Below are 22,758 nucleotides of genomic sequence, written 5' to 3'. Positions count from 1 at the left end.
TGTGTGTATACTAAGAAAACATAACTCTCCTCTTAGTAAATTTCTAGCACACGGTATTGTAATATAGTCAGGTGTTTATACAACACCCCTTTCATGGCTGAAATTATGCATCCATTCACATTATCTCTTCCTACAACTTCTCTGAGTCTCCATTTCCCTCGCCTCTTTTATGAGCAGGGTTACTTAGAGTATTCCTGTAATTGATCTTGTGAAATGCAGGACTTTCTGTGCTGACCTACCACTCATTCTGGATTGAGATTTGCAATGTCTGCTATTTCAGGTCTTTCAGGTCGCATATGTCATCGTTAAAGCAGCCAATGCTCCCCGCCCGGGAAACTGGATTTTGGAGCGTTCTGTGGATGGCATCACGTTCAGCCCCTGGCAGTACTACGCAGTCAGCGACTCTGAGTGCTTGACCCGCTACAACATAATTCCCAGACGGGGGCCACCCACTTACAGAGCAGATGATGAAGTGATTTGCACCTCCTATTATTCCAGACTGGTCCCACTGGAGCACGGGGAGGTACTGTGTCCACCATTGATAGCTTCTTTTCTTTCATGCTCCTCCCTCAAATGCTAAGATCCCCATTGTAGGAGCCACTATTGAGCCTACAGAGCTGCTGACTCTTCATACAGAGATCAGCCCTCAAGCTATCTGGCTCTATTTAAAGTTGCCTGGAGTGGTGTTTATTGTGATTCTTTTCACTAAGGAAATTTTTACTTTATTGATTTCTTCCCTACAGGAAGGACCCTTGGTCTTCAATCTGCTGGGACTAAATAAATCTATGGATTCCTCTATCATAACACCAGAGCAGGAACATTTATTGGAATCTTTTTATTTTTTGGTTCTAGTTCCTGGGGTTTGAGGGCCCAGGCACTGTCCTGAGCTTTTTGTGTTCAAGGCTAGCACTCTATTACTTGAGCTGCAACTCTATTTCAATCTTTTTAGGGTGCTTAATTGGAGAGAAAAGTCTCAAAGACTTTCTTGCCTGGGCTGGCTTTGAACCATGATACTCAGATTTGTCTCCTGAGTAGCTAGGATTACAGGCATGAGTCACCATGTCTGGCTCATTTACTGAAAACTTAAAAGAGATTTCTTAACTGCCTTTAAAAGATAGAGCCCCCCGTTTTCTCTTTGGAGATTGTTACTACCTTGGAGGAAGTGGAGATTGAGAGATAGATGCCCACACAATATGCCAGCTTGGTGCTCAGCACCCTCAAGACTTTCCTACCTGGGCTGGCTTCAAACTGCAATCTTTAGATCTCAGTCTCCCGAAGTAGCTAGGATTACAGGTGTGGGCCACCAGTGCCCAGCTGAGACACAGCCTATTTTTTGATAGCATGTGACTTGAGAGGAAACTTAAGAAACTTCTTGAAGTGTTCCCCAGGGCAGGAACTCTGCAAAAAGCCTCTGGTTGTTTTGAGAACAGTTTACTTAAGAGAGGAGGGTAGCCTTCCTTTGGGAGAAATGCCCTGTTAAAGATTTCCAGCAATCTCTCAGAGACTAGAATGGATGATAAGCTCTATTCCATGAATTCAAACAACAGTAAGGATCAGGGTGCTTCATAAGTAGTGGAGATGTACTAGACAGATTTTACAACAGCCTATTGGTTTCATTTTTATTTCTTTGAAAAATTCTGTACCAGTTCTGGGGTTTGCACTTGGGGTCTTGTGCTCATTCAGCTTGCTCTGCTGGTGCTCTACCACTTGAACCACTCCTCCAGCATAGCTGTTGGCTGATTAATTGGAAATGGAGTCTCATGTTCTTTCCTGCTGGGGTAGCCTTGAACTGCAGTCCTCCCCATCTCCAGTTCCTGAGTAGCTAGGATTACAGAAAGAGCCACTAGCAGTCGGCCAGTCAGGGTCTGGTTTTGATGTTTAGATAGTGTCTATAAAGATTATGTCCTGAGGAAACATCCAGGGTGTATCTTTCCATGGTTTAAATTGATATTTTATTTTGCTTTCTCCAGATTCATACATCCCTCATCAATGGCAGACCGAGCGCTGATGACCTCTCTCCCAAACTGCTGGAGTTCACCTCTGCACGATACATCCGCCTTCGCTTACAGCGCATCCGGACGCTCAATGCCGATCTCATGACCCTCAGCCACCGGGACCCCAGAGACCTCGATCCGATTGTCACAAGAAGGGTGAGTGTGCAGTGGTGTCCTGCCTCCATAAAAAGTTTATTTTCCTTTTGATTGTTCTTCCAGATTTGCCTTATTTTATTGAGCACCATTGTCTTATCTTTTGTTACAAAGACTTCCGTTAGATAATGGCACCGCACCATGCCCTTTGGTTCCCTTACCAAGTAGCTGCAATGCCACCGCAACTGAATGTAGTGGCCTTTGTTCTGTTTTTGTTTTTGTGGGTTTTCTTCCAGATAGAGGCGTAATTTTTATTTGGGCCAGCTTCAGACTGTGACAGCTCTACACCCTGCCTGGCTTGTTTGTTGAGGTGGGCTTTATGGACTCTTGTGAACTTTTCTGACTGGGCTGGCCTCAACTGCAGCCCTTGCCTTCTGAGTAGCTGGGATTCCAGGTACAGACTACCATGCCCAGCTCATTTTGCTAGCTATGCCTTTTGATGTGCGGAGATTTACACAATTTGGATGAAATCCAATGTGTCATTTTTCTTTTCTGATTAATGCTATTTATGTCCTTTTGGAAAAATACTTAGTTGTCCCAAGTTTATAAAAATATTATCTTAGCTATATCCTACTAGCTTGATACTTGTAGCTTTGTCTATAACACACCTCAAATTAATTTTTGTGTTTGATGCAAGATAAGATGCAAAGTTCTTATTTGCCCTATACACATATTTAAGCTAGTGATGTTTGTTAAAGAAACTTAAACTCCCCCAGGTAAATTGTTGGCTCTTTTTCAAAATTGTTTTGGCTAACCTAAGTTCCTTACATGTCTTTATAAATGTTAGCATCCCTTTGTTCATTATTCACCAAAAGAAAATAAAATAATACCTGCCAAGATTTTAACTGGAATACTATCAATTTAGATCAATTTAGGAAGAAATTTAGAAGATTCTTTAACAATATCGACTCCTTTAATCTATAAACATGCTTCTTTCCCCACTCAGCTAAGACTTGTTTAATTCCTCTTGGCAGTGTTATATTGTTTATTGGGAAATTTATTTTCCAATAACAGGAGGATAAAGAAATCAAAAGTGCTGGGCACCAGTTACTTATGCCTGTAATCCTAGCCACTGAGGAGACTGAGATATGAAGATTGAGGTTCAAAGCCAGCCTAGGCTGAAAAGTTCCTCTAATATTCAATTAACTACCAAAAAAACTGAAGTGACACTGGGACTTAGAGTGGTAGAGCTCTAGCCTTGAGCAAAAGAACTCAGGGGCAGTGTCCAGGCCCTGAGTGAAAGCCCCACGACCAGCCAAAAATCAATCAATCAATCAATCACAAACATTCAGAGTGTTGAGTAATAATCCCAAACCATCATTGGTTGTCTCCATGACCATGTGAATAGACAATCTGCAAAACAACTACTAGAAATAAGAGGTGAGTTCAGTAATGTAGCACTATGTGAAGTCAATGAATTAAAATGAATCACATTTATAAATACTAGCTGTGAAGCATGGGAAATGAAATCTAGAAGTCTATTTGCAGTCACATGCAAAGGAAGGAGGGCTGGTGAGAACAGGCCATAAGTGCAAGGAGATGCTGCATTCTGCTGTGCGGTGGTAGGAGAGTTCTTTTAGCCTCATTTGGTTTCTTCTGGTAAGCTATTTTGAGCACTATTGATTCTAGTTGAGCACAATGATGTTTTGTGCATGAAATAGCATTTTACAATGAGCATGTAGTTATATTTTAGATTACCAATAATAATTCTGCTAATTGAGGTGTGCCGGTCTTTTCTTTTTAGTGGAATAAAGAGGTTTTCATTTTCATTTGTAATGCCCTTTTCTCCTCAGTATTACTACTCAATAAAAGACATATCTGTTGGAGGGATGTGTATTTGCTATGGCCATGCTAGTAGCTGCCCCTGGGATGAAACTGCAAAGGTAAGTTCTAGTGTTTTACAGTTTTCTGGAACTTCAACTGTAGGTGATGACTGTATAGTTTTCATTGTTCTTCCTTCATTCAGTACAACAGTGATTTTTATCATTTTTAAAATTGCAAAGAGAAATTTCAGATAATTTAGCTGGTTTCACTTGTTTAAACAGTCTCACCATTCTGCTTCATTAGGAGGATATATTTCTTTTTTTTTTTTTTTTTTTTTTTTTGGCATTTAGGCTCTTTAATGTCAGAGGATGGGAAGTAGTAGTCAATGGTGAGCTGGCTCTGGGAAATTCTGCAGGCCCTGTAGTTCTCTCAGCCCCTCTAGCAACATGTGGATATGAGCCTTGATAAGGAGGATATATTTCTAATCAAACCCTTACCATAGTTTTATTAGTGGCAAGATTTCCAATCTTAAGGTTATAATTCAGTGGTCTTCTGGATTTTCAAACTCTTATCTCTATAAAAGAGTCAAACAAAAAACCACTTGCTACCATAACTTATATTTGCATTTTTAAAAGAAGGTTCTACTCTCTTTTTATTTTCTTCCTTCCATTTTGGTTGTACTAAATTATGATAAAATAAAGTTTACCTGATCTAGAATAATATTAACTAATGTGAAAATTTCCTTTAAACATTCATGAAGGTTATCTGCCTATTTTCCCCTCAATTTCTTTTTCAATTTTGTGAGTCTTGAATAGAATACTTCTGATTATTTATTTCATCTTGCTGTGCTGGGGATGGAGCCTAAGGCCTCATGTGTACTGGGACAGTCCTCTCCTGTATCACTGAACTATGTTCCCAGCCTGGATTTTTCTATTTTTATGTTGAAAACATGTTAATGAACATCAGAAAATTAGGAAGAAAATCTATGATTAATAAAAATAATTACTAATAAGACCTGTCAAGCCCTTGAACAAGGTCGACATATCATTTTACAAATATTTGTACTAGTTAGCTCCTATTTTACTTGTGTTTTACTCTCACTTTGTAACTGGGATATGTGTATCCTCTTTTCTAGAAGTTAAATGCCACTTTGTTTGATATAGTTGTGTGCTTCCATTGCAAATTCTTGACCCATGTTTGACTGTGAGAGAATCTTTCCTCAAGGGACATTCAGGAGACAATGCAGATCAATCTTTCGGATCCAACTTTTTACCCCCTTTTTCCTTTAGCAACTACGATGCCAATGTGAGCATAATACATGTGGGGAGAACTGTGACCGGTGCTGCCCTGGGTACCATCAGCAGCCCTGGAGGCCTGGCACTATTTCTTCTGGTAACACTTGTGAAGGTGAGCTCACTTACAATGGGAAGAATGTTTTCTGTTTAAGCTTATGGTATCCCAACTTTTGTGATATAGAAATGACTTGTTTCCTCAAATAGTGCTCAAAGCAGCAGCATACCTTATGAAAGTTCAGATTATTCAGGGATAAATGTATCTTTAGAGATTTGCTGTGTTATTTAAGGAAATACATATATGTTCTATTTTGAATGGTATTTACTGCTGAGATTTCAAGAATCAACAATATGTGGAAGTCTTAGTAAATGCTTCTATTACATCTCTAGCCTTCCCACAATATTCTTCCTAAGACTTTCTGCAATTAGAGCATGTAGTGGCATAGACCTTCTACAGTCAGTGGTTGCTGTTGATTCTGGTGTTACGATGGAACCCAGGACCTTGTGTGTGCTAAACATGCACCCTACCACTGAGCCATACTTGAGCTCTATGTATTATTTTTTGAGACAAAGTCTCCCAATGCAACCTGAACCACTCTCTATCACCCATGCTGCTCTCAACTGCCACTTTTCCTATCTCAGCCTCCCAAATGCTAGGATTATACCTGTATACCACAATGCCTAACTAGCTACATTGCTTTTTTTTTTTTTTTTTTTTGGTTGGCTGTGAGGCCTGAACTCTGGGCCCAGGCACTGTCCCACAGCTCTTCAGCTCTACCACTTGAGCCACAGCGCCACTTCCAGTTTTTTCTGCGTATGTGGTGCTGAGGAATCGAACCCATGGCCTCGTGCATACAAGCAAAGTACTCTACCACTGAGCCATCTTCCCAGCTCCCCACTTTGCTTTTTAATGTTTAACAAAACAGTGCTTTCCATATGAACATTTTGGCATTGTTTTTTAAAAACAGCTGCAGTGATTTCCATTATAAAGATATCTCAGTTGTTACCAGACTTTTGTTAAGATAAATATGGTGCAATGATTAATCCTGTGCCTATCATTCCTAAGCTTGTACAGGCCCTTCTGTAAATTATAATCCCACAAAATGGATTGCTTGGGCAAGTGGGGGGCACATTTATTATTATTATCATTATTGTTAATTATTTTGTGCTGCTTAGAATTGAACCTAAAACCTTATAAATGTTCAGCAAGCATGTTATCACTGAGCTACATTTGTAGCCTTTGCTTTTCTTTGAGGGAGGTTCTCACTATGTAACCTAGGCTGAATTTAAACTCCCTTATATAGCCAAAGTTAGCTGGACTTCTCAATCCTTCTGCCTCAGCCTCCTGAGTGCTGGGATTACAACCATGTGCCATCATTCCTCGCCTGGAGGTTTATTATGTTGATAACTTCCCAATTGTCTTTTATGGCATTATCTAATTAAAATCATTCATTCTCAAATTTTAACTTAAACTACCCTCATAGACCCTTACTTTGGAAAGTAAGATAGTGCATAATATAGGACATACAATGGGGATTAAATAAGATGTTAAAATATTCTTCTAGAATGTAATTGTCATAATAAAGCCAAAGACTGCTACTATGATGAGAATATTGCAAAGCAGAAGAAGAGTTTGAACACTTCCGGGAAGTTCGAGGGAGGAGGTGTTTGCATCGATTGCCAGCAGAACACCACGGGCATCAACTGTGAGACGTGCATCGATGGATACTACCGGCCACACAAAGTGAGTACAGCTTAGCTTTACTGTATTTCAAGTCAAGAGGAAATCGTCACATCTCAGCCTTTAGAGAGAAGACTCATTTCCTTCATTCAGTCTTGGAATGCTAGTAGTGTACTTTAGATTTCTGTTTCTTGTGCCAGTAACTAAAGCAGTTGTATCTTTCCTAGTGGATGTATTCAGTCAGTCCTCAGTTGGCATGTATGGAATTGTTTCATGGGTCCTTGGGATAGTATGTTTATTGGTAATCCTTAAAAAACTGGTTCTGAGACACAGCAGAGTGACAGGCTAGAAAACAGTGATATCAGAAAAAGTGACATTTTGCTAATGATACTGCTGTCACCATCAAAAAGATGTCTGTGTCAGGTTGGGTACAGGGACACACAGCTATAATCCCAGCTATTTGGCAAGTGGAGAATGGAGGATAATAGTTTGGGGCCCACCCCAGGCAAAAATGTGAGACCCTATCAAAAAATGTATAAAGCAAAAAGGGATGGCAGGGAGAGGGGCATGCCTCCCACGGGAGAGTGCTTACCTAGCAAGTATAATACCCTGGGTTCAAACCTCAATAATAGAAAGCAAAGTTGTTGGTGGCTTCCTGCTTGTAGTAGCATAATCCAGGTAATCCAGGGTCCCTCTCTGCTTTCCAGATATCTCCTTATGAGAATGAGCCCTGCCGTCCTTGTGACTGTCACCCTGTGGGGTCCCTCAGCTCTGTTTGCATCAAAGATGATCTCCATTCTGACATACACAGTGGTAAGCACTTGGCTCAGTGGGTATTTTAGGGTATGTTTGTGTAAGATTTGCACTATCATCATTGTATAGCAGTTTGATCCAATTCCTTTTCTTTTTTTTTTTTTTTTGTAATCCAAGATTGGGACGCAAATTCAGTTTCTGATGCTTTTGCTGCTTGGCTGGAGCTCTACCATTTGAGCCATACCTCCATTCTCATGATTCTTTATTATCTTTTTATTAACTTAATCCTACTACATGTCAAGGAATTTTCTGAAACCTGAAAATGTGTGTGTGTGTGTGTGTGTGTGTGTGTGTGTGTGTGTGTGTGTGTGTGTGTGTTTGAAGCAGATGATCAAAGTCTTTGACCACAGGCAACCCTAAACAAATGAGGATTTGAGTAGTATAAAGCCAGGTTGGGGTGGTGCTGAGGGTTTGAAGCAAACATAGGAGAAGAAAGCGTGGTGTGGAGGTGACTATGTTGGTGGTGAAATGGCATTTGGGCGATACCTGATGAAATAAGGCTTGGTTGAAGCCATATGTGGAGCACAGTGAACAGCTACTTAGCTACTAAGGGACATTCAGAGGGCTTCTGTGTACATCGTCAGCCAGAGAGCAAGTCCTCCAGTTAACTTTGTACATATCAATGTCTTTTTTTCCCCAAAAACCTGCAAGTAAGCTTGCAAATACTGCAGGAACCTGAACAGGTTGCATCTATTCAGAGTTCTGTGACCACATCCAGTAAAAGTAGCTGTGGGCTATCAGGGAGAGAGGGGCCCATTGGTATGGTGGACTGCAAATCACCCACAAAATCTGTTCTCCCAAGTGACTGCTAATAGAAAGATGATGACGAAGGTGCAGACAATTATTATACCCTTGGTTTAAAAAAATTAAAAAATATTACCTAAGCTTTTCAACCATACAATGTAGAAAATATTTAACCCATCTTATAAGAAACTGGTCAAGGATACACAGGTAGTAAGATTCAGAGATAGCATTAAAAACAAAGATGGAGCTAGGTGCCAGTGGCTCACACCTGTAATCCTAGCTACTCAGGAGGCTGAAATCTGAGGATCATGGTACAAAGCCATTCCAGGCAGGAAAGTCGGTGAGACTCTTATCTCCTATAAACCACTCAAAAAACTGGAAGTGGTGCAGTGGCTCAAGTGGTAGAGCGCTGGCCGTGAGCTGAAGAGCTGAGGGATAGTGCACAGGCCCAGAGTTCAAGCCCCATAACTGACACAAACAAACAAGCAAACAAATAATAAAAAAAAAAAAAACAAAGATGGGGACTGGGAAGTTGGCTCAGTGGTAGAGTGCTTGCCTTGCATGCATGAGGCCCTGGGTTCAATTCCTCAGCACCACATAAGCAGAAAAAAAGCTGGAAGTGGTGCTATGGCTCAAGTGGTAGGGCACTAGCCTTGAGCTGAAGAGCTGAGGGACAGAGTTCAGCCCCCACAACCGACAAAAACAAAAACAAAAACAAAAATGGTACTGAGTTTTTTCTTTTACCTCTGTGCTTCATTTTAAAACTCTTTTAATATTTTATTGCCTTATAGTTTCTGCCATATATAATTCAATATATAATTCAATGTTTGGTACTCATTACCCTAATCTAAGAGTAAAACATTTTCATCGTTGCTTGAAGAAACTCTTTACCCATTAGCAGTGACTCCTCTTCACACTCTAAACACACACACACACACACACACACACACACACGCACACGCACACGCACACGCACACACACATCCCATCTTGGACTTGGTAACCACTAGTCATCTTTTTCTGTATAGATTTGCTTATTCTGGGCATTTCATGTAAGAAGAACCATATAATATATAGAGCTCTGTGACTGACTTCATACAGCTATATGATGTTTTCAAGAGTCCCATTGGAGCACATTTCAGTACTTCCTTCTTTATCATTGCTGAATAATCCATTATGTAGCTCTATCACTTCTTACATATCCATTCATCAGATGATAAATGTTTGAATTATTCCTGCTCTTTTACTATTATGAATAATGTAGAAAGTAATGCACAAGTTGTTTTGATGAATGTATATCTTAATTTTTCTTGGAAATTTACTTAGAATTGTTCTGTCATACAGCAATTACTATATAATACTTTGAATCTATCTTATTATCCCCTCTCTCCCTCCCTCCCTCCTTTCTTCCCTCCCTCCCTTCCTTCCTTCTTTCCTTCCTGAAAGGAAGGAAGATCCTTCCATACTGAGATTCTCCAGGTCTATCCTTCTGAGTACCTGGTATTACAAGAGTGAGCCACAGGTGTTCAGACTGTTGCCATAATAGTCACCAGCATTTCTGGGTTTCATCTCTTTTCTTTCTTTAACCCAGGATTGACCAAACTATTGCCCATGGATCAAATCCATTTACTGCTTGCTCTGAATTGAGTTTTATTAAAACAGAAGTAGGTCCATTTGCATATGTATTGTCTATGGCTATGTTTGAACAATAATGCCCAAGTCAATGGCAACAGACTGTGGCCCTAGAAATGTACTCTGAAGCCTTTTCCAAGAAAAGTTTGCAACCACTCTTTACCTTCAAACTGAGACTTTGCATTGTTTTCCATCCTCCAGGGAAATGGCCAGGCCAGTGCCCTTGTAAGGAAGGCTATGCAGGAGAGAAATGTGATCGCTGCCAGTTTGGCTATCGGGGTTTCCCCAACTGTGTCCGCTGCGAGTGCAATCTGGCTGGCAGTGTGAATGATGACCCGTGCACAGAGCCATGTCTGTGTAAGGTAAGTACAGTGCCTTCTCTGCTTCTCCAAAAAAGGAAACATGTTCCATTGGCTCTGATGATTGATGCTTGTGTAAAGCAATAAGGTTTAAGAGGAACCCCCAAGCCTGACATGTCATGGCAAGCTGGCCATATTATACATCCTTGGACTCAGGTGGGCAGCTGGTTTTCTTTTCTATTCTATCTCTGGGTGATTGCCATTGAGTCCTGAGGCATTTCTGCAGAAAAAAACCCAATACTGCATACCATATTTTTTGGCCTTGGCTTAATTTTCCTAAGACATTCTTTTCCAGCTTTGTATTTGGAGGCAAACCAGGTAAATACAAAATTTCCAGGAACACTAATAAAGTACAGAACTTTTGTCTTGAGTCTCTTAAAAAAGAATTGTGGTCATAAGAAATGTATTCATGTGGTACTCATGATGGGTTTCATTGGCTGCTTGATATTAATAATGGTTTCTCTGAATTCCAAGAATTTCCTCTTTGTATGTCATATGCTTTTGCCCATGGAAGCACAGTCTCGGGCACATTTATACATGATCAGAAATGATCTTGAGAATTTATGAGTGCTAAAAATTAATTACATAGACCATTTCAGAATGTAAGATGTTGATAGTGTTTGTGCCTGGTCGTGCATGTCTGTAATCCTACCACCAGGGAGAAGGGCTAAGGCAGAAGGATAAAGAGTTTATATAGCAAGATCTTGTTTCAACACACACACACACACACACACACACACACACACACACACACACACACACACACACACACACACACACACACACACACACACACACACACACACACACACACACACACACACACACACACACACACACACACACACACACACACACACCGTAGTTTATATAATTAGGAAAAATGAAAGATGTAAAACAAAACAGAAAAAAAATCATTAAATGTAACAACCAAGCTGTTTAAGATTTTGCAGCTCTGTTCTTGGCTACAAAATCAAACAGTAGTTATTTCACACTGTCTTTTCTGGAAATATTTACTTCAAGAGATGTGGTGTGTGCTTTTTTGTATTTTGTAAATTTAATTTTTTTATTATCTTTAAGTAGTTGTAAAGAGAAGGTGCCATATAACAAAGCAGTTTTTGAATGGAGCGCATCTTGATCACTGTCACCCTTTTCAACCTTTCACCCCACTTTGACCCACTTCTTCCCTTACTTTTCTTAATTTTGTGGTGTAACCAATGAATTCTTTTTTCTTTTTCTTTTTTGTTGGTCATGGGGCTTGAACTCTGGGCCTGGGCGCTGTCCTTGAGCTCTTCAGCTCAAGGCAAGTGCTCTATCACTTGAGCCACAGTGTCACTTCCAGTTTTCTGGTGGTTACTTGGAGATAAGAGTCTCACGGACTTTCCTGCCTGGGCTGGCTTTGAACCATGATCCTCAGATCTCAGCCTTCTGTGTAACTAGGTTTACAAGCATGAGCCATCAGCACCTGGCTTACAATGAATTCTTGACTGCATTCTCCTCCCTTCCCTCCTTCATTCATCTACCCCTTGCTCTCCCTTCTTCCCCCCATTCATTGCATGTAACCAGGTCATGTGATTGATTTTGTTGGGCTTTGACCTAGTCTTTCTAACAAATTGTATTATTTGAACTCTCCATAGAGTCTATTATACTTCAGTTAATTCATTTGCAACCATTTACATACTACCCAACATGTTTTCTTCTAGAATTATAAATAGGTACATTCTATGTAGACCATGTGACCTTTGTTTCTCTGGGTCTGGCTTACTTAGTATAATTGTTTCCAAGTATATCCATTTTCTTACAAATGGTACCATTTTCTTTCTATTAGATGAATAAAATTCCACTGAGTGTATATACCACATTTTCTTGATCCATATGTCCAAAGAGGGGCATCTGGATTGATTCTGTATCTTGGCTATGGTGAACAGTACTGCAGTGCACATGGTTGTGCATGTGGCTTTACTGTAACCATGTTTGTACTCTATTGGATAAATGCCCAAGAGTGGGATTGCTTGGATACTTTGAATGGTTTTTAACTTACCTGTTTCTGTGGATTGCCAAAGGCCTTGTTATGTCAATGTCATTCTCTTCTCTCTGTTGAGAGAAGAGAATTTATTATATTTATTTATTTTATTATAACTTACAGGAATTTATTATAACTTACAGGAAAATGTTGAGGGGGAAATCTGCGATCGCTGTAAGCCAGGATTCTATAACTTGAAGGAAGGAGACCCCCAGGGCTGCACCGAGTGCTTCTGCTTCGGCGTCTCTGATGTCTGTGACAGCCTTTCTTGGTCCTTTGGTCAGGTGGGAGTCGTGGGCATGGTGGGTTAATAAGCATGCCTTCTCATGTGAACTGTCTATGGCTGTGTACCATTCTCTCTCACCCAATATGAGCAACACTGGAATGGGTCAATGACTATCCAGTCCTGAAAGTATCTCTACATTTTCTTTTTTTTCCCTTTTTTCTTTTGTTGGTGGTGAGGCTTGAAAAATATAAATGGTTCAAGTAATAAGTAAATGAGCCACAAAACTTATGTTCTGAAATATTTTCTAGTGGTTTATTAGAGATAAGAGTCTCACGGACTTTCCTGCCCAGGCTGGCTTTAAACCATGATTCTCAGATCTCAGCCTCCTGTGTAGCTAGGATTACAGGTGTGAGCCACCAGCGCCCGGCTCTTACATTTTCTTTCTAAGTAGTGTGTTCATACCCACATACATGTTCTTATTGAGACCACTCAATGTGGTATTGTAGAATGCATCCCATTTCCATTTCTTTTATGGGGAGTATGCCCATTGTGGGAGGAGTCAAATCTCGCCAAACTGCCCACACTGTTCTCAGGCCAGAAGAGACACCAGGACCCACATCTAGAGAAGCTGGGATGGGAGCAGTAAAACACTCAAGTGGCAAGAGTGGGAAACAAGAGTAGGTGGCATGGGGTTTTTAAAGGCAGATAGACTTATTTTGGAGGGGGGAGGACGGGGGGAGGACCAAATGGTGACAAGTGAGTGTGTGGTGGCTGGAGGTTAGAAAGACTCTTTCTGAAATGGGTTTTACCCAGTTAGTTCTCTTGTGACCCGCTCCCTCCCCCCAGGGAGAGGGATCACCATCTCAAGTGGTGTTTATATTTATTTATTTATATATATATGTTTTTTAACATTTGGGGGAAATACAGGATGTAACAAAGAAGAGGGAGTTTTATCCACTGCCATTTTCAGATTGAATATCCCTTGCCTAAAATGCAAGAAACCAGAAGAAGGATTTGGGATTTGGAACTTTCTGAGATTTGTTAATACTTGCATATATTCATAGCGATATCTTGGAGAAGTGGCCCAAATCTAAATATGAAATTCATTTGTTTCACCTACACCTTATATGCAGAGCTTGAAGGCAACTTTTTTGTTATTGTTGGTTTTGTTATGCCAATCCTGGGGATAAAAGTCAGAGCCAGGGCACAGTCGCTTAGCTTTTTTGCTCAAGGCTAGTGCTCTACCACTTGAGCCATAGCTCCATTTCCAGCACTTTTTCTGACAAAAAGCCTCATGGACTTTTTGCCTGGGCTGTCATTGAACCACACTCCTCAGATCTCAGCCTCTCCAGTAGACTTGAAGGTAACTTTATGAAGTATTTTTAGTGTACCTGAATTGTGATTCTGACCAATACATGGGGTCAGGTGTGAAATTTTGTACGTGGGGCTCAAAGTATTTTGGAATTTGGATTCTTTTCCATTTGGAATTTTCAGATGGGGGTTCTCAACCTGTGATAAATTCCTCACTATCATTTTAATCTAATATGTATGATTTTTATGGCTTGCTACCTTACTGGCTTATAGCTGATCTGGGTTTGCATGGATGTGTGACTTCTCAGGTTTTCTTGATCCTTGGACAAGAGGGAGTTAACAGCTATGTTAACTTCACCCCTAGCTCTGATTTCTGCATAGGTCTCTTATCAGAAAGATATTTGTGCAGGAGTAGATGAAATCTAAGCTGACATATATTTCATAATATAAAATCTTGGCGCATTGGTGTTTTTTTTAAGGTGAGCAATATGTCTGGGTGGTTGATCACAGATTTGATCAGTCCACATAAGATCCAGTCTCAGCAGGATGAGCTGGGTGGACGACAGCAGATAAGCATCAATAACACTGCAGTCATGAAGAGACTGGCTCCCAAGTATTATTGGTCAGCCCCTGAGGCCTATCTTGGAAATAAGGTACGTGTGTCTGCACACACACACACACACACACACACACACACACACACACACAGAGAGAGAGAGAGAGAGAGAGAGAGAGAGAGAGAGAGAGAGAGAGAGAGAGAGAGAGAGAGAGCCAAAACTAGAACTGTGACTTGAGAGGTAGAGTGCCCACTTGAGCAAAAATGCTAAGGAATTATGCCTAATTCTGAGTCCAAGCCCCAGTATCAGCACACACACAAAAAAGAAGACAAGAGGAAGAAAGGGAGGAAGGAAGGCAGGAAGGAAGGAAGGAAGGAAGGAAGGAAGGAAGGAAGGAAGGAAGGAAGGAAGGAAGGAAGGAAGGAAGGAAGGGAGGGAGAGAGGGAGGGAGGGAGGGAGGGAGAGAGAGAGGGAAGGTGGGAGGAAGGAAAGGAGGGAGGGAGAGAGGGAGGAAGGAAGGAAGGAAGGAAGGAAGGAAAGTAAAGGAAGGAAGGAAAGGAGAGAAGAAAAGAACAAGTGAAATAGAAAGAAAGAAAGAAAGAAAGAAAGAAAGAAAGAAAGAAAGAAAGAAAGAAAGAAAGAAAGAAAGTAATTTTGTAATTGTGAAAAGTGTTCTGAATATTTTCTTTTTATGATACATTCAGGAAGGAAATCTATTTCATATTGGGGGTCATCTTATTTGGGAAGATATACTTTCAGTCCTCTTTAAATAGCAGCTCTAACATACTGGTTTCTGGCATATCTAGCAATGAAATAAAAAATTGAAGATTATAGTCAATGGGTCACACTTCTCACCCTATAACTCATTTACATAGAAAAAAATGCCTTTAACAGGACTAACAAATTTGATAGTCATTTGTCCTAGGATTTCTAAGAAGAAATGTATCTCAACAATATCCTACAATTTGGTAATACGAGCTAAACAAAATACTCATTCAATGTGCTTTTCATTGCCTTTAATGTAAGTTTCTTTGCTGTATGCCGACTGCTTGGATAGCTAGGTGTTTTGAGGTAGTTTCCAGCAACCACTTCCCCTTACTTCAGGACATGGATGACTATTGTCTCTCTTGGTTCCCTTTCATTCCTATTTAACCATTTCAGCTGACTGCCTATGGTGGCTTCCTGAAATACACAGTTTCCTACGACATTCCAGCGGATACAGTAGATGATGACCTCATGTCTCATGCTGACATCATCATTAAGGTGACTGATTTGCATTGCTCTTATGGTGAAACTTAGGATTCAGTGTGGTGGTTATTTGATGACTGAAAGTGGTGAGGCAGAGTAGTCCTAGCAAGGAGACTACCCAGGTGACCATTCAATAATGGAAACCTGAACAAATGAAAACTGAGAAAGGTAAATCACCTTTTTTTTTTTCCTGCTGGTTCTGGGTCTTGAACTCAGGTCCTGCGTACTGTCCCTGAGTCTGTCTGTGCTGAAGGCTAGCTCTCTACCACTTGATACACAGAGCCACTTCCGGCTTTTTCTGAGTAATTTATTAGATATGAGTCTCACAGACTTTTTAGCCCAGGCTGGTTGTAAACCATGATCCTCAGATCTCAGCCTCTTGAGTAGCTAGAATTATAGGCATGAGCTATTGGCACCCAGCTGGCAAATCACTTTTGTCAATAGCAGTTTTGTGAAAAACTGGATATTATACTTATTGCTCATCTATTTCTGTGTTTTAAAGATTAGGGATGTAAAATGGGCTGCTTGATGAAAATGATGGGCAAATTTATGACATCATTTCTTTAATGAAACCCAGCAAAGCACACAGCCATTAGACTTATCATTGGACTCCATCTCAGAGGCATATTATGACGCATCTTTTCTCTGATAATTCTGGAACAAGAGTCATATACACAATTGTACGTTTGTTTGCAAGAATCTAGGCATGAATGGAAAACCACATTGCTGGATATAGCATTTGGATTTATTTTTGGTTCTTACATTGAAGTACATACGTCTTTCCTCTTGTCTTTAAATGCTAGGGAAATGGACTCACTCTAAGTACACAGGCTGAGGGCCTCTCATTGCAACCCTATGAAGAGTATTTCAACGTGGTTAGACTTGTGCCCGAGAACTTCCGAGACTTTAATAACAGAAAAGAGATTGATCGCGACCAGCTCATGACCGTCCTTGCCAATGTGACACATCTCTTGATTAGAGCCAACTACAATTCTGCAAAAATGGCTCTTTACAGGCATGTACCAGAGAGGGAAATGACATTAACAGTCCAGGGATGAAATCTTATCTTATTATTGTATATTTTAAGCTTAGTATTATATTAAGGACGCAGTGAAAGGAACTAACTGTATTGATTAGTTTTATACATGCAATTTTATTTAAAAATATGACTTAGGTTTTTGTAAGAAATGTATTTAGTAGGAGACAGACTTGATTTTAGGGGCAGATGAATGGAGAGAGGAAGGTAAGTAAATAAGGTCACTATATTCAATGTACATATGCGAAAACGGAATCAAGGGGATGGGCGGGGTTAGGAGTGACAGGGAGATTGATGGAAGGAGTGACGTTGATCAAGATGCATTGTACTTACAAAATGATATGTTGAATTGAAACTCCTTTGTACAACTACTTAAAGATAATAAACAAAAACAAAAACCTTCATGGTATTGCCCAGAATTACTTGATGAGTCACTATGTTCATACTTGAGTAACCAATTGCCTGGATCATGGACTTTTACTTTCTCTTTCTCTTTCTGTCTCTCTCTGTCTTGGACTCTCCTTCTCCCTCTTCCTTTCCCCATCTCTCTACCTCTCTTGGTGCTAAGAGTATCCATTTTGTATAATAATTTAGGTTAATGTGTTCATCCTTGGTAACATTACCATGAGGAACCAATTTCTCACAATTCGATGATGAGAAAGCAAACATAGTGTAACTCATTTAAGGATCATCTTTGTCTTTATGATAAAATGATGAATGGATGAATTAGTAGGCAACAGCAGACTTTTCCTACAACGATCTAAGGGATATAGCACATCTTTGCAACAAACGTTGAGGTACTTCCTAGAATAATCATGGCTCCCAGAGTATATTGTTGGGAAAATCTTTTGGTACTTAACAAAAGTTGCATGACATTTTGTTTGAACTAGATCTTTAAAAGCCCATGTTCTCCGAGGTGTGAGATGTTATTTGCAAGTATTGGAGTCACATGCTGGACACCCCTCCCCTCCGTGTGTTTGCAGGTTGAATTCTGTCTCTTTGGACACAGCAAACCGGAATGCTATAGACTTGGCAACAGCCACCGATGTGGAGCACTGTGAATGTCCCCAAGGCTACATGGGCATGTCCTGTGAGGTACTGCTTCCCTCCCTACCCCTCTCCTTCCTTTTGTTCTTCCCCTAAAGGGGAAAGCAGCACACTGAAGTGGACATAATGATGCATGTTTAAACTTCAGAGAACCCAATGTATGGTATAGACTTAATGGAATTATGGGAATATTGGGTGTCACATCACTTACTCTGGTTTCTCTGCCAGGGGTAGGTTGGGACAGTTGAAGTGTGATCACTTTGTGCCCTCTTGCCTTAGTCAGCAGCACAGTTTCAATACCAGTGTGGGATTTTGCATGTCTAAGGAGGAATGGGCTTGGTGGTTCACCAGCACAAGACAAGGATAACTTTAAACCAGCTGGGCCCATCGTGAGGCTTTTTTTGGCATGTGATTACTTGACTGTCTGGGGCTCTACCTCACATATGCACCACAGGTTCTGTATCCGTGGATTGAACCCACAGTGGATCCATTTTTTAAAAAGGAAATATTACACCGGTACCAAACATGAACAGATTTTTTTCATGTAATTATTTACTAGACATTTTTGCTTGACAACTACTTACATGGCATTTATATTGTATTAGGTATTATAAGTCATCTAGAGACTTTTTTAAAAGTGTGTAAGCTTAAATAAACCCTAGATGGGTGTATTTTTATGCAAATACAAAACCATTTTATATAAGGAACTTAAATATTTAAGGATTTTTAAATATATATTTTTATTGTAAAGATACTGTACAGAGGGGTTACAGTTACATGAGCAAGGTAATGAGTCCATTTCCTATCAAGCATTGTTACCCCCTCCTTTGTTTTTCCCCTACCATCCTTTTGTTCCCCACCTCCCCAACTCTTCCCTCCCACCCCCTCTCCCACAAAGTTGTAAAGTTCATTTTCAACATAGTGTCTTGTACATCTCACTGTTACTTGAGTCATCCTGTCTCCCTATTTCAGCATTTTGTTATTTCCCTTTCCCTCCTCAAATTAGAAAAATGTATATACAAGATGCAGGACATTGAATCAAATACAGTGACAATAAGGGTTGTACCATGGGGGAAGAACATACAAAAAAAAATCACATAATACATTATAAGTACATTAAAAAGAACAACAAGAAGGATAAAATCTCTTGTGAGGTCCTGGAACCAATCCTCTCATCGATGATCAATAAAAGTTTTGAACTTATTTGGACATAAGTATTAATATAACTCTTCTGATGTAGAACATGCTATTTTATTTGCAGGCATTTTTTTCCAGTCTTGAGGCTTGTACTCAGGGTCTGGGCACTGTCCCTGAGCTTCTTTTGCTGGAGGCTAGCACTCTACCACTTGAGCCACAGCATGACTTCCAGTTTTTTCTGTTTATGTGCTACTGAGGAATCGAACCCGGGGCTTCATGCATGCTAGGCAAGCACTCTACCACTAAGCCACATTCCCAGCCCCATAAAAGCGTTTTTGTTGTTTTTGTTTTTGTGCCGGTTTGGGGGCTTGAAATTATGCTTTAAGTGCTGTCCTTTACATCTTTCACTGAAGGCTGGAGCTCTACCACTTGGGCCCAACCACTACTTCTGGCTTTTTGCTGGTTAACTGGAGAGAAGAATCCCTGGTTTTATCTGCCTGAGTTAGCTTTGAACAGTGATCCTCAGATCTCAGCTTCCTGAGTAGCTAGGATAACAGGTGCCATTGGTGCCCAGCTTATATTTGGAAATATTTTAAGTTTTTTTCTATATTCTACCTCACTAAATCCTGATAAAAATCAGGCCTTCAGATACCATCTCTTCCAAAGATTAGGAGGCTGAGTGACAATGAGATTCTATAATCTGGCCACCCAGCTAGGAAGTGGTCACATTGAGAAGTGAACCTGTTACCATTATAGCTGTGTATGTATATGTTCAGTTACAGATAGATTTTTGTCCCCTGAGTTCATTTGTTCCTGGTTGGCTGTGGTTAGTGGTCTGTGGATGTGGAGGGCTGACTGCAAGTTCATGAGTGTTTTGTTAATCAGAAATGTGAAATCTATCAGACTGCTACTCAGGAGCTCACCTAAAGAATAAGGCATGTAAGCGGACCCTGGTGGTTCACACCTGTAATCTTAGCTTATTCAGGAGGCTGAAATTTGAGGACCAAGGTTCAAAGCCAGTCTAAGAAAGAAAGTGCATGAGACTTTTATCTCTAGTTAACCAACAGAAAGCTAGAAGTGGAGCTGTGGCTCAAGTGGTAGAGTGCCAGCCCTGAGCAGAATAAAACCAAGGGACAGGACAAAGGCCTTGAGTTCAAGACCCAGTATTTGCTACACACACACACACACACACACACACACACACACACACACACACACACACACACACACACACACACACACACACACACACACACACACACACACACACACACACACACACACACACACACACGCATGCACACACCAAAAAACAAACACACAGAAAACCAAGCAGCTCTTGGTAAGGGATAGTATTCTTTGCAACTGTGTAAGATATGACATAGACCTCCAATCCATGCCCAAGTGCCCATTGCAAGCAAGGCCCTTGACCCCAAGAGACACTAACTGGGTGAAGGTCTTAGGAGACTTGCACAGTTCCATGTAAAAAAACTGCATTATTCTCATGAAGATTCTTTTGGATTCTGAAAGAAAACAAAACACAAATCCAATCCCTTACTCCTATTCCCCCAGTGAAGTGTGCTGAGTTCCAAATTAATCATTTCTAAGTCTGCTCTGTAAATGCATGTTTTGTGTGGGAGCCCTTAGCAGCTGGTTCTGGATGTGACCTTGGAGGATGGTATGCCCCGCTTGAATGATCCCACAGCCACCGGATGCTATGTGACTTTGTGCTCCAGGCATACTGCTTCTCAGGGTTGTCTAACAGTGCATCACGCTGTGTGCTGATTGCCAGCTCCTAGTAGGAAGAGAGGAGCAGCATCCTTGGACACCCACATTGTCTCTCTGAGTTGAGTCCACAGAAAGCAAATCTCATTCTCTACTTAATTAAACAGATGCAGTGTGCCATAGACCTAAACACATCCATTGTTTGATAGTAACCTTTAATGAATCATAAGCAAAAGAGAAAAAGATTGACTTGAAAGGGAAATTTTAAAAAAGAACTTAATGTTACTGGAAACGCCTATTAGAAAACTTTACATTACTGCTGATGTAGCCATGTTCCAGAGGATGTCACTAAGTTACTGACCCATGGCACAGACATTAAGTTTCTTTGTATTACTACCCTTAAAAATGAAATGGGAAAGTGTATTACGATGCCCATATAGCTACCCAGCTCAGTAAGTTCACCAAAAATCATTGAATGGCAGTTAAAATGGATGACATTTATGACATGTAAGTGATACATCAATGAATTTTTTTTAAATAGAAAAAACAAAGCCAGGTGCTGGTGGCTCATGCCTATAATCCTAGCTACTCAGAAGGCTGAGATACGAGGATGACTGTTCAAAGCCAGCCCAGGCAGGAAAGTCCCTCGACTCTTCTCTCCAATTAACCACAAGAAAACTGGAAGTGGCATTGTGGCTCAAAGTGGTAGAGTGCTAGCCTTGAGCAAAAAAAGCTCAGAGATAGTGCCCAGGCCCCGAGTTCAAGCTTTTTGACACTTCTCCCCCCCAAAAAAACAAGAAATGTTTCTCTGTTCATGGAAAGTTGAGGGGCTCACTTTTCAAATGCACTAGAAAGATGTTTTGTGTAGGTACAAGGAAGCCATATTCACAACACAAATGGCCACTTGTCTTGCAGACCTGCATCCCCGGCTACTATCGAGTGGATGGAATACTCTTTGGAGGAATCTGTCAGCCGTGTGAATGCCATGGCCATGCATCTGAATGTGACATTCATGGAGTTTGCTTTGTAAGTTGTACTGCTGAAATCTCTCCACCCCCAACCCAACTGCCCAACTCAGATCTGCCCATGGCGTAACTCTCATTTCTAGTGGCTCACACCTCTAATCCTAGCTACTCAGAAGGCTGAAATCTGAGAAGTGTGGTTCAGAGTCATCCTGGGCAGGAAAATCTGTGATACTTATTTTCAAATAACCAGAAAAAAGTTGTGATGGTATGGCTCAAATGGTAGAGCACCAACCTTGAGCACAAAAGCAAAGTGATCACAAGGCCTTGAGTTCTAGCCCTAGTGCCAGCATGCATGCACACAGGACAGCCCAAATTTTGTCAGAAATTTATAAACTCTAGTTCATGTCTTTAAAAGTTTGCTGTTTTTTTCTTCAATACTCCTTTTCTTCCCTTCACCTTTTTTTTCAATCCTAGGTTTTAAACTCAGGACATCGGTTTGCTAAGCATATATTTTAACCTGTTTGGGGGGAAATAAAAGTTGATTTAATGGAACAAGTTGAACATCTTTAATCTGAAATCTGCAATGTTCCTAAATCTGAAACATTTTGAGCAATGACACAAGCCCACATCTGGCCATATGTGAAAATATGACAAAATATAAGCAGACTAAAGTTGCTATATAGCATTACCTCTGGGCTGTGTGTATAAGGTATACATGAAGCATAAATTAATTAGACTTAGGTCTTATTCCCAGGATTCCACAAGTAGAAGAAAATACTCCTCATCCCAAAGAAAGCTCAACCTGAAATGGAAAGGGCTATGTAGTATTCCTATTTTTTAAACATTAATACACTAAGAAAGTTGTTATTTAGTTAGCCAGTATTATAAAGAAAAGCTTTATACCGATTAACTATGAAGAAGCAGATTTTTTAAATGAAAGTATTATTTTACAAATTATATTACAGAGTAAATCATAAGAGGAATTATACACCTAATAATTATAAGTTATGCAAACTATACAATGCTTTATAGTTAAGAACTTAAGTCAGGA

The 22,758-nt window shown here is 40.4% G+C and overlaps 1 protein-coding gene across 1 annotated transcript in view; it reads left to right on the top strand.

Moving 5' to 3' along the window:
* The window catches only part of Lama1 (laminin subunit alpha 1), a 155,697-nt gene that overhangs the window by 62,878 nt on the left and 70,061 nt on the right, over window positions 1-22,758 (top strand). The window contains exons 4-16 of the mRNA XM_070028852.1: window positions 281-523; window positions 1,971-2,150; window positions 3,941-4,030; window positions 5,201-5,318; window positions 6,769-6,947; window positions 7,592-7,697; window positions 10,275-10,435; window positions 12,599-12,739; window positions 14,472-14,645; window positions 15,711-15,812; window positions 16,601-16,812; window positions 17,817-17,928; window positions 21,658-21,768. Coding sequence (XP_069884953.1) covers window positions 281-523; window positions 1,971-2,150; window positions 3,941-4,030; window positions 5,201-5,318; window positions 6,769-6,947; window positions 7,592-7,697; window positions 10,275-10,435; window positions 12,599-12,739; window positions 14,472-14,645; window positions 15,711-15,812; window positions 16,601-16,812; window positions 17,817-17,928; window positions 21,658-21,768 — 1,929 coding nt within the window. The remainder of the gene's footprint in view (window positions 1-280; window positions 524-1,970; window positions 2,151-3,940; window positions 4,031-5,200; window positions 5,319-6,768; window positions 6,948-7,591; window positions 7,698-10,274; window positions 10,436-12,598; window positions 12,740-14,471; window positions 14,646-15,710; window positions 15,813-16,600; window positions 16,813-17,816; window positions 17,929-21,657; window positions 21,769-22,758) is intronic.

This window comes from Dipodomys merriami, unplaced genomic scaffold (assembly GCF_024711535.1).
Source record: "Dipodomys merriami isolate MVZ:Mamm:240054 unplaced genomic scaffold, mDipMer1.0.p SCAF_2, whole genome shotgun sequence".
Taxonomy (NCBI): Eukaryota; Metazoa; Chordata; class Mammalia; order Rodentia; family Heteromyidae; genus Dipodomys; species Dipodomys merriami.
This window is presented reverse-complemented; position numbering and strand designations above follow the sequence as displayed.